The sequence below is a fragment of the Cyclopterus lumpus genome, chromosome 8, assembly GCF_009769545.1.
Source record: "Cyclopterus lumpus isolate fCycLum1 chromosome 8, fCycLum1.pri, whole genome shotgun sequence".
NCBI classification, from domain to species: Eukaryota; Metazoa; Chordata; class Actinopteri; order Perciformes; family Cyclopteridae; genus Cyclopterus; species Cyclopterus lumpus.
In genome coordinates this window covers 15,883,861-15,896,372 of record NC_046973.1, presented here as the reverse complement: position 1 = coordinate 15,896,372, position 12,512 = coordinate 15,883,861, and the positions used below count along the sequence as shown (strand labels likewise).

Below are 12,512 nucleotides of genomic sequence, written 5' to 3'. Positions count from 1 at the left end.
ACCGTCTCAGTAAGAATAATAATCATTATCAATATTTTTTTAAGGTATCAATAAGGGTGGTTAGTACAGAATATCAATAATAGTGTTCATTTTGTTATAAACAATATGAAGCTCTACTAAATGTAATAGATGGCAACAAACAGTCTTACTGCAATAAAGATTGCATTCCTACCTACCATTAGGAATACTGCAGTCTCCCGCTCTATATTCTAATTATTTTGTAAAAGAAGCGGGATGCGCCTGTACATCTGGCTTAGACTTGTCGAGTAAGGTTATAGCACTTGAAAGCAACACGCTTTGTGATTACGACTCGTGTTTTTTTTAAAAAGTATTACAAGTCACGTCACAATACGTAGAAACGATTCACTTCTAATTATATCTTTTTTAGATTATTACTTTCACACCTATATTTTGACCGCAGAGCTATGATGGTTTAAATAAAAGATGGGCAAACATTTCACTGGTAGTCGACATTAGTAAAACATACCAAAAAAAATAAATAAAATCAATGAACATTAAAAGAAATGATTAAACAGGCATTCAGAAAGGATACCGTCCCCTTGTTTATTGGTAAAATTACATTTTTGCTTCTTCTTCTTCTTCTTCATCTCCCCATGACCCCACCCTCCCCATTACCCCCCCACCAGTGGGTGCTGTGCAGGTCTGTTGTGCTCGTTGTCGATGCCATAACACGATGACATTACGAATTAAAGCAATTCCTCCCGATATGAAGAGTAAAAACCAAGAGAGAGAAAAGAACGCCGACGATAACATCTCAAGTCACAAAGATGATGAGACAGAACCAGTGCATTTAATACCATAGATCTTCATAAGAAAAAAAAATTAAGACGTTAAAAAAAAAAAAAGATCCATCACAAAATAATTAAGGTTGACAAAACATCATGTAGAGATTGGGAAGATGTTGTTGGACAATAACTACTGATTGATTATGAACTTGAAAAGTCTGATACAAATACAGCAAGGTTGTCAACACACAGCTGTGATTCAAGAAAAACTAATCTCGTTTTATGAATTTGTCATTGTACAATGAGGATTAATGCTAAAATTACTTATGGATGACAATGTTATTAAAGTACTATTTACTGTATATGGTTTGATAACATAGATGGGTGATTGTAAAACCTTAAAGGCTTTAAAATCCTATTGAACGGCCTGTGTCAAAAGAAGTTGAAGCAATAATAGTGATAACAACGTAATATTTCAATCTACACAGCTCTATCAAGAAGGAAAGGTCTGTTCATTCCCGTTCTCCTGTTACGAACCTTCTCTCTCTCTCCATCTTTTCCAGGAAGCTGACCAGGAACAAGACAGACAAGCGAAGGACTGCTGCATGCACCTGGAGTTTTAACAGTGTTGACGCGACCATGATGGAAATACTTGATACATTGATGGTGCATGAGGAAGCAGGGGGCAGAGGAGGAAGGACAATGAGCCTGCTTAGGAGCAATTCCTGTTGATTTCTTTTTTTTCCCCCTCTACACAAATAGAGAAAAAAAAAACAATGAGCAAAGCGGCCCTTTTAAGTGCCATTGATAATGACTGATCTTTTTTCTTTTTCTTTCCTTCATCCATGAAGGGGTCGATTTCTTTTCCCCCTGAGGTGACGTCGAGTGTCCATCATCAATAGAGAGGTCATGGATTGGCAAGTCCTGGGGTTCAAATAGGATTCTTAAATAAGCCTGTGGGTGGATTTCTTGGTCTGTTGGTTGGTTCAACCGTCAGAGGGGCCGGGCAGTTTACTGGCCAGTGGACTCATTTGCCAAACAGTTAATTGGTGCTGTGTTGCTCATTGGGTGATTGGTCCGACCATGGTTGCGTTTGACCAATGGGACATTGTTTGACAGCTGGCTAATATCTGGTCTGGTTGATCGACGCTGAGGATTGGTTGGATCAGCTGACTCGTGTTAGTTAGTTAGTTCCCGCCACCACAGCACTGGCCACTTCTGCCCTGCGGCGCCGCGTCCTGCAGGTCCACGCCGCCTCTGGTTCGTCCAGCAGCGCCAGCTCCACCCTGAGGCTCGCTCTTAGGAAGCTTCTTGGCTGTTTTGGGGTTTGGAGCACAAGTTAATTACCGCACTACGGCAACGATTGAATATTTTCATTATTGACTACCAGGACAATTGATAGTTTTGTCAATAAAACATCAGGAAATAGTGAACGGTTGACAGAACAGTACAATGTGTGGAGCACTTACCGATAGCCATAAAAATCTCATTGACATTCATCGCAGTCTTGGCTGAAGTCTCCATGAAGAGCAAGCTGTTGTCATCTGCATATGCCTGTGCTTCCTAAAGACGGAGAAGAAACGGACACATTGACAGCTTCATTGTATTAAAAAAAAAAAGTCATGAAAGACTTCAATATCAGACAGTAAAAAACTTGTAAAAAAAAAAAATCCCTCTTTACCTGGAAATCTATGGCTCTCTTGTTGGCCAGGTCAGCTTTGTTTCCTGCCAGTGCAATAACAATATTTGGGCTGGCTTGTCGCTGGAGCTCCTTTACCCAGTTCTTAGCACGTGTGAATGTATCCTTTAAAAACAAAAACATGCAGAACCATGAGATGATGTGCTTTTACACTTTAAATCCCTGATGCAAGTTTTATGTGCGAGTTAAAAGACCAAAGGTCTGGAGCCGTCTCTTGAATTAGGCAATCAACCAAAACTGGAAGAACAAGGGTTCAGCCAACCAATGACAACAGGCCAGCTGATGACCTGTCACAGCTCATGTGACTTACTGTGTTGGTGATGTCGTAGACCACGATGGCGGCCTGGGCTCCTCTGTAGTACATGGGTGCCAAGCTGTGATACCGTTCCTGTCCTGCAGTGTCCCAGATTTCAAACTTGACTGTTGTATCATCCAAACATACCGTCTGGGTGAGGAAGGCAGCTGGAGAAAAAAAAGAAAAATGTTTTAGAAGGAACATCAGAGCAGAAAATCACATTATTGTTATTTGCAAGGCGGAAGTTGAATTTCTAAACCTCAAAACAGGGCTATAGTCAAGACCGATTTAACAGAGTCCAGTCAAGGTCGAGTCTAAAGGCAATTGAGACCAAGTCAAGACCGAGTCCAGAGCAAATAGTCTTTCCACTGCCAAGTGATTAAAGAGTTCGAAAAAATGTATTTATAAACAAAATAGATCTATTTTTATAACCCCACACGATGCACCGCACAGAACCAACGTTTGAGGACCATTACAGGTTTCGACTGGTATAATAATAATGCCACACACACACACGCACACGCACATGCACACGCACGATTATACAGCGTTAATGGAAATCTGACACTAGCACATGTCTTTTTGTAAGCTCTCCTTAGTACAAAAAGGCTCTGCACCAAGACGAGAACTAAGTGGTCACGAGACCGGACCGGAGTACTTCAGCCCTGTTTAAAGCAGAGATCAAGACCAGGATGGAACAAGGAGGAATATTCACTCACTAGATTTGTAAAGAAACAACGAAAGGACATTTAAATTGGAGTTTGCGGCGGTATGGTGCCCGATCAACCACATAAAGACGTAGGAAACAACTTAACCCATTCAGAACAGACACAAAAAAACAGCACAATTAAGAAACCGTGATGAAGTCCTGGAAATACACAAAATAGAAAAGTACTGTGGCACATAACTAGGAGGCACAACTGCATACAATTCGCTTAATCAGCCGGCCGTCACATGACAGAGGAAACCGAGCACTCACTTGCACATACTTTAAAGCTTTGTAATCTTTGACCAGGCAGTCTGCTGACCACAAGGTTCAGTAGTAGAGAAAACATGCTGACTCGGTGCAAGTCTTTGGTGAGTGTAAGCACTGAGCATCCTGTCCACACATCCTACAGCCACATTACTCAGAAGATGTAGGAAAACGTGGAAAAGAAATGTCGGCTCAACGTTAAACAAAATAGAAATTACCTTAATATATTACCGTCTTCATAGAATGGAAAGTTAATCTCACAGTATACCAGCGAAACTCTACTTGTAGAGCTGAAACAAGACGTCCAATAATGGACAGGTCGCTTCAGTTAAGTAAAACATTTTCACTTGCTCCTGCTCTTCTCCCATTTGCTGCTCTGTTTTACATCTAATTAACTTTTGAGTTTGGATAGTTGTTCATACAAAACGAGAAACTTAAAAGACATCATCTTGTGCTCCGTAATCAGCAGACTAATCGATAATAAAAGAAAACGTGAGGGCCGTACCTATCTATTAGGCAATTGAGTTATAAGCAATTTCCTTAATAGATTGTCAAACAAGTTAGTGATCAATACATAGTAGATTTTCTTTCTATTTTAAGTCAACATTAAATTAAGGCTGTCTGGATCTCTTTATTTTATGTAAGAAAACTACTGTTTAACAACTGCAAGTCCAAAATAGGGGATGGAGGAACAAGCCTAAACACAACAACTGGAACAAATAACTTCATAAGACTAATAATTAAATAAATCAAGAATATTATGGCTATAGCATTGAGATTTTACAAAGTGGTGTTGTTAAATGTGTGTGTGTATATATTCATATCCAGAGTGGATAACTGTCACTTAATTTTCCAGCCTGGCTTGAAGATTTGTGGCTGCTTCTACGTAACTAACACATTTAACAACAACACTTTGTAAAATCTCAATGCTATAGCCATAATATTCTTGCTTTATATTCAACAATAGTATTGCACAAGCTCCACTGGTCTGCAGGAGGTCCAGGAAAATCCCCATTGTTGGCTCAATTCCTTCCTGTTTCAAGTAACCTCACTCCTCTGCTACCTAAGCACTGCAGAGTATCAGCAGAGGACAATCTAATCATTGTATGTCCTATCTCAGCTATTTGTTGTTAAAACAATATTTAGAAATGCAATATGTTTCTGCAAAATCAATATACATGTGAGGCTCAGTCAGGTGCAACGAACTGGTTCTGCCACTCCTTCCCCTGCACAGGCTCTGACAACCGACAAGCAAGTAATCAGTTCCTTTGGACCGGCAGGGACAGGTTTTTTCTTTCAACTGACACGTTGAAAATGTTTTAGAGGGAGCACCACATAAAAAAAAAAATGGAGGTTCTTTACAGCCCCATGATATGTGCAGCCGCAATGCCATTAAAGCAGGGCGGAGAGCAGAGAGTTAATGCGACTAAACACAGAAGTCCTCACCTCCGATGGTGCTCTCCTGGTACTCGTGGAACTGGCCTTTGACAAAGCGCAGCACCAAGCTGGACTTTCCCACCGCTGATTCCCCCAACAGCACAAGCTTAAACTGGCAGATCTTGTTGCTTGCTGCAGTGCCGTTGGTCCGTGCTGGTCCACCTCGCCCTGCCATAGTGTAGAAAATCGGGAGAGAGAAGAAGAAGCTGGGAGAAGAGGGCGCAAGTCTGGTTGACTTTAGGCTTGGGCTCGGTGCAGGGGTTGGGGAGAGGGCCAGTTGAGTTCAGGCAGGTAGATGAGCCAGAGGAACAGGAGACCTCGCCAGTGGGAGCTGGAAAACACAACATATTGTTTAGAACGTGAAGCTTCATTTCAAACATAGTAGAATATTGTGGTAGTTAATTAGTATAGGTGTTGATTAATTAAATTGGAAGATGAATTCCTTGATTCTAGCTGGCAGCTGACTGAAGAGTAAAGAGTCATGTTAACTACAGTGCATCTGTAAAATATATCGGCACTACAACTTGTTTTGCCAAAATTACAACAACGGACAACTTTAGACTTCAAGTTGTTGACACAGAAACATGCATCCCACTGGGCAGGGCCTCCAGATAATGAGTTTATAATTGAACCACGTTTAGATAAACAAGGGCTGGAGAACTGCTGGGTACTTATACTTCAGCAGAGCATAACAATGTAAACAGTTATAATACACAATTAAAATGCTGTGGATCTGGAAAATGTATGGTGCAAATCTACAGGAGGTAGGTGTACATTAAAACAAATGTAAAAACTAAAATGGAAGAAATGAAATAGAAACGTATGTATAAATGGTAGTATTAAGTCTAGCCCAAACATAAGCTCAACACATTTGTTCCAGATTGTCATCTCTGAACAGATATCTGGCCACAGCTTGAAGCCACGATGAGCCTTTAGTGTGTAAAGATCTTTGTGGCTGCTTCTACGTAGCAATGCCAAAAGAAGATCATGAAATATTAACATCAAGTCAAGGAAGTCGAAAACAAAAAACATTTCACACTGCAACTTCCAGTGGCCACGTTTTGTTTTGCAAGGACCAGGTGGTATTCATCAGGGCTAAAATGAACCCGGAACACAGACATTGGCGCTAAAGTGTTTTCAGTATTTCATCCAGCCTAATTTGGCCCAAATTACCCACAAACATGAGCAGGCACACATGGTAGAAACTAGCCAGTGATCTATTTATCTTGACTTCAGCCTGCTTTGCATATATGAAACCTTGCCTAATCTTTTTGTTCAGTTTGGTGGTGCACATGAGGCCAGCCAGCTTCTGCTTGGTCAAAGGACAGGAAATACAACTCCGCTCAAAGCAGGAAGTGAAGATTGCAGAAGACATTTTACTGCTGAGCACATTAAAACATGGGATAGCCTCAGCTTCGTCACTGGAGCACACTGAACACAAGGAGGTTAGACTGTTGGGAAATGGTGGTAACGAGGACAAGTGAAGTAAAAACATCACTGCTGACAGTCTTTAGAGTTCGTTTAACACTTAAATAATTGGAGTTTGGTTGTGCTCAGCTTTCTTTCTCAGCTCATTGCTGAGCCAGACTTAAGCTTGAGCATATGACAAGAGCTCCTGTCTGTCCATAAGGTGGAATTCTTCATCAGACAGCATATCAACCAAACATGCTAAATATGAATATGTGCAGGTCTATGTCTACATTGTGTTTTGCAGCGTTAGCTTCATTGGTGTACTCTGTCAGAAAGCCTTTTGGCTCTACATGTGTTAAGGCTAAACAATTAGTGTCAAACTTCAGCATGGTACCACATCGGTTTTCTTTTGGTATAGATTTTAACCTAACCAACTACAGCGGACATCACCAGCAGTGCACTTCAGGCCTCACTGGACTCTTTAACTAGCAGACACCCACCATCACAAGGCTTGAAAAGTGCTTCACAGCGGAGGCAAAAAACAGATAAAGGCACTCTGTTCACAGGGTCAACCAGACATAAGGGCTGTACTCATTTGATTGCAAGGAGCAGAGATGAGCTTTCACCTGTTCACACATTCCTAGAGGAAGCAAAGATGAGCAGATGGATGGACGGACTGGGTTTGTGGGAACGGACCTAGAAAACACCCTAAAGACTAGCACGACAAAAGTAATCCTTCATTAGCGCATTGCCAATTTTACATAATGTACTTTTTGCTGGCTCAGTGAAACTACCAAAGAAGAAAGGTGTGTATAAGACAGGTGCGCCATATAGACCTGTACCAACAACAACCCTCAGGAAAAGCTTTTGTTGTACAGCAAACTTTCATGTGAGTTTTTGGTCAGCACAGAAACACTGTGCTGCTGCCATTCACAGGAGGAATGCAGTGAAATAAGGCTTCAAAGGCATAAAGAGCAACGCCTCGGATGCAAAACAGATTATCTGCCCTGGGCTGAAGATTTGTTTTTGCTTCCAACAGAAATTGTAGAATACAACTATTAATAGCTAAATACACACACGGTCTGCTACCTACTGACTGATAATGTGTACCGGTTAAGTTCCAAAACAGTAAAATCAATAATGAGCATCCCATTTAAAAAAGGAAGAAGACATGTCTGTCTAGCAATCAAGAGGTTTTTTTTGGTTGCACTGAGACAGACCTGCACACATCTTAAGCAGCCTGAGACCGATGCTTTGATGGCATCCCTAATGGGCTCTGAAGACCTCCACGGGGAAGTGGGTCACAGAGAGACGGTGGCACATGGCTCACCGAAAGGGGGAGGAGAAAAGGCAGGCGCGAACTAGAGGGAGCGCCTGTGAAATATTCATCGTGGCCTCCTGCATGCTCTACTGCCAGCATTATATCCAAGCACTTAGCAAGGGTTGCAGTGCATTGAACACCTAAATACGAGAATGTGTACACAAATTTAAATATATGCATCGATACACAGCACCAATTCATGGCAGTAGTATTTGAATTCAAAACCGGTACAAAGAAAATGAAACAATATTCCGATGAACAATTGCCCCCTCGGGATGAAAATCATACGCTGAGGCATGTATTGTTTTGCAGTAAATTTTGTGAAAGGTGCGCGAACATGTCATGAGAAAATCTGAGCTCAGTCACACATTCCATTTAAATTTTCGTCAAACAACCTTTGCAGCTGGCATCGCTATACCAGTTTCAAGAACACAAGCAGGGACTTGTGCTGCCGACTTCATTTGAAGGGTGGGGTCCTAGAAGAACGGGTGGCACCTGATATGAGGGGCTGCATCGCCATCCTCCTTGTGTCTATTGTGTCAAATGGTCAGACTTTTACGCGAACAGTAGCAAACTTCCATGTAGTGAAGCCATGCACTCGAGATCTACGCATCATTGACGAAAAGCATGTAAAATCTTGCTCCACGACACAAATGCAGAACAATCCTCGAGAGCTCTAAAGAAACAGGAAATAGTCTTGATCCAAGGTAAGCCATGCAACAGTTCAGGTTTCTAATAAAGAATGGCCTTGGAAACATTGACAGGGAAACTGGGGACATCACACAGGAAAGGCAAACATGATACTCATCACTAGCAGTTAGCAAGGCCAGTAGGAAATCTCAAGCACTTCCTTTTCTCATGAGTTATGTTTAACACGCTCTGACCCAAACAGAGGAATATAGTGAGTGGTATGCCCTGTCAAAACCTTGTGAAATCACAATTTAAAAAAAGAAGATCAAAACTAATAAAAAGTTAAGACTGAAAAAACAGACGCATTAAAAACAGCAGTTAATTATTAAGGTTCCAAGTTAAATAATTGCAAGGAAAGACCTTCCCTTACAAATTATTCCTTCATGCATTAAAATCAGAGTGAATACTAGTTGAAATTCAAATAAAATCCCATCTGCGCCCGTAAATGCATTCCAAGAAACGTCCTTTCAAGTTCTTCTAGTTATCTAAAATAGCCCTTGTCCCCTATCAAAGTAGTTTTAGTGAATCATGAAAATGGGTGCTTCAAAATGTGCTCCTTCCTGGGGCCATGTTGATGGCAGCTCACCGCCACCGGCCTAAATGCACATACTCCGACCACAATACACTCTGGGAAAATAAAACGCATTACTCAGCTCTATTGTTAATTCAACAGTACTGACCCACAACTTAAGATAGTGCTGAAACATAGCACGAGTAAAAAAGGAAGGACAAGGTCCATACGTCATAAAAATTACAAGAGCTCAAGCAAGTAATTCCCTTCCCTCTCCGTCTCAAAGGGCAATGCTCTGTTCCCCTTATTCAGGCATTTAAAAAAAAAAAAAAAAGGAGCCAAGATGATACAAACATGTGAAATTGCAAGGAAACACACACTATAATTAATATATATATATATATATATATATATATATATATATATATATATATATATATATATATATATATAAAATACAATAGCAACAATGTTCACTGGCATCATTACAAGACCAATGCGGTCAGCAGTAATGACATCTTTACTTAAGGTGTGAAAGTAAAACCATGCTGGCATTTAGTGGCCCGAGTGTGAGAAACTGTGCACCTTATAAACCCAACTACCTCATGAGTCCGCAAGTTAAAGCTTCAAGGAAAACTTGTGAATTGATGTATGCGATAATCTGGCAATCACAACCATGACAGCATTTCCAAATACAGTTAAAATCCATCAAACTTTTTTAGTTTGAACTCCTACTTGAGGGAAACCAGTTGCTTGACGGTTATCTGTGACTTCAGGGTCACAACAGGTATATGCTAGTTACTTGACTTGAGCTAGTGCATGCTACCAATGGGGTCACGTATAATTAGAAATAATAAAAGTTAGTGAGATAAACATATGTATCCCGTCTGTCAGACAGGTGTGTAGCAGACAGGTACGCCGTTTGAGGACAGTCACTCACCAACGGCTGTACCGCAGCTAACCCCGACGAGGAGGACGGTGACGCTCATATTCAACGTTAGAGGACGTGAGCTATGAAAAGCCGGTCAGAATAAAGCGACCGCCATCAATAGCTTTAGGCAGCACAACGTTGACCGTTAACGTTACTCGCGCTTAAGCAACTTGTCGACTTAACGTCGCTAACTCCCGTCGACGAGCGTCACGTATTGATAACATAGCGCGAGTTCGCTTAACGTTAGCACGAGCTCGGTGACGTCAGCTGTAGACAGAAAAACACAGACGAGCTAAACTCTCTGGAGATGACAACCTGCCTCCCGATGGCGTTAGCTAGGTTAGCAGCGATAACGTCATTCGTCAACTTTCCTTTTTCTCGGCCACACGTCGTCAGCTTGTTTTGACGAACTCGGGGACTCGGACTCGCGCTCGTGTCCGCAGCTGCTGGCTGACACACGGCTCATATTCCGCTCAGCCAGGTGTGCGCGAGGGCTTTTCTGGACGTGGTATTACGAGGTCCTCGCGGGGCTAGAAACTCGCAGCCTCTCTCTCTCTCTCTCTCTCTCTCTCTCTCTCTCTCTCTCTCTCTCTCTCTCTCTCTCTCTCTCTCTCTCTCTCTCTCTCTCTCTCTCCTGTCTGGTGGACATTTCGACTGAACCCGGACTTGATCGGTGGACCACAATGTGACAGAGCGCGTCTAAATACAGTCAACAGCTCGCAGACAGCCACAAAGTCCCGCGTGGGGTCCGCGTTGCTCTTTACCGCAGTCTTCAATCGTTTCAAGTTGTTTGACTCACAATACTTTGTTCTTCTTTCGTCCTGTCTCATCGGCGGCGGCTGTCTTCTTCTTCTTCTGAGGCTCTGGCCTTCCCTTCCGGTTAGCGATTTTTCCGGGAACGTCCCACTTTTTGTCAGCGGCTGTTTGACCAATTACAACAGCTGTCTGCACGAGACGCTGCTTTCTGCACCACGGGGCCCTTTCGACTTCTAATTGACAAATATAAGCACCGAGGCATCAGTATGTCGTGTTCAACTTCAACTTAATAATGTATCTAATTTATGTTTAGGATAAAACCTGAACACTGCGAACAGCCTTTTTAAAGCGACAGAGCTACAATACGGCCAAGTGTAATATGAATATTGTTGGAATTTACCAAAGTAAGTTTATTCAAGTATTGCACTTTACTACAATTTTAGCATTTCTACTTTTACTCCACTACATTTGTTTGCCAACATTAGTTATTGGTTACATTGCATATTTAGGTGATTAATACAAAATATAAATCAACTCAAGTAAATAAAGCAATTAAAATGAGCTCTTGTCGTTGGTGAGGCTGACCACAAGTGTATAACGCACTGGGGGTTCGCGTGTTTGAGTGTCTCCTTATGTCTTTAACATCCTAAAGGTGCAGTCAACTGTTAATCGTCATTAACATGCACAACAATATGTAGAAGTATAAGAAATGTTGAATGATGAGGTCAATGCTTGAATAATTAATCGGCACATGATCTAATGAACTTATCTTGCTTTAATTCTGGTTCACTGAAATCAAATATATTTTTAGGTGACTGAGATATATTGCCCCCTCCAATATGTTGATAGCTGTACTCACAGATGGTACTTACAACAGTTTTACTCTTTTCTGTATGTCAGCATTTTATTTCCGTTTCAAGGTGAACAAATGAGTATCATAATGCTGTGCGGGATAAAATGTCTGCCTTTTGTAGTAACCACCTTTCACCACTGAGTGGCGCTGCGCACCCGTACAGTTGCACATAACAAGCTACACTGAATAGGTACTTGCTGTGATCTCCCTTGTGCTAATGCTTTTCAGTGAGCATGATAACTTGCTTTTATACATATCCAAATAATCATGTGTTGAATGGTAAAGAGAGAAAGAGAGTGGTGCACAGCTTGTCATAATAAACAGGAATACAACATAATTTACTAAATGCTTTATTCTGTTGTGGCAGTACAGTTTCAGCAGTTGTTTTGGGCATTTGGACAGGGATCATTACTCAATAGAAGTCCTAAAGTCGCAAATTTCAGTTTTCGGGATTTGAATTTTCTATTTAAAGGAAAACTATGAAATTGTGCTTAGAGTTTGGAGTCTTTGCTAAGAAATAAGCTTCAAGTTTTCAGAATTGAGTACATTTGTGTGTGGGTGTGGAGAAAAACTGCAATACAGTTTTTTTTTTTCCAGGAATGTCGCCTTCAGCGATGGATAGGGACTTACCAGACGGTGAAGGTACAATTAGGTCATCATTATCATACATTTTACACAGCTTTGAATAGCCACTTGATTCTGATTGGTAAGTTATGGAACTATATGATCTGTTATTTCTTTATAGAAGACCGCTGCTATGAATAACAGACTGTTGCTATGGATAAAATCAGTTTTAAATCAATGTGTTGTGTCAAATTATTTATTTCTGTAATAATGAGTGGGTTAATATACAGTGAGAGGGTGATTCGCCCAAGTGCTCAGCCTGTCGT

The 12,512-nt window shown here is 41.3% G+C and overlaps 1 protein-coding gene across 1 annotated transcript; it reads right to left on the bottom strand.

Annotated features, from left to right (window-relative positions):
- Positions 1-539: 539 nt before the first annotated feature.
- rab5c (RAB5C, member RAS oncogene family) lies at positions 540-10,916 on the bottom strand. Its single transcript, XM_034539088.1, has 6 exons — positions 10,813-10,916; positions 5,160-5,481; positions 2,756-2,907; positions 2,428-2,550; positions 2,216-2,309; positions 540-2,061 (listed from the first exon to the last, which is right to left on the bottom strand). Exons 2-6 carry the CDS (start codon positions 5,323-5,325, stop codon positions 1,934-1,936), a joined length of 663 nt encoding a protein of 220 aa, XP_034394979.1. The 5' UTR covers positions 5,326-5,481; positions 10,813-10,916; the 3' UTR covers positions 540-1,933.
- Positions 10,917-12,512: the final 1,596 nt, after the last annotated feature.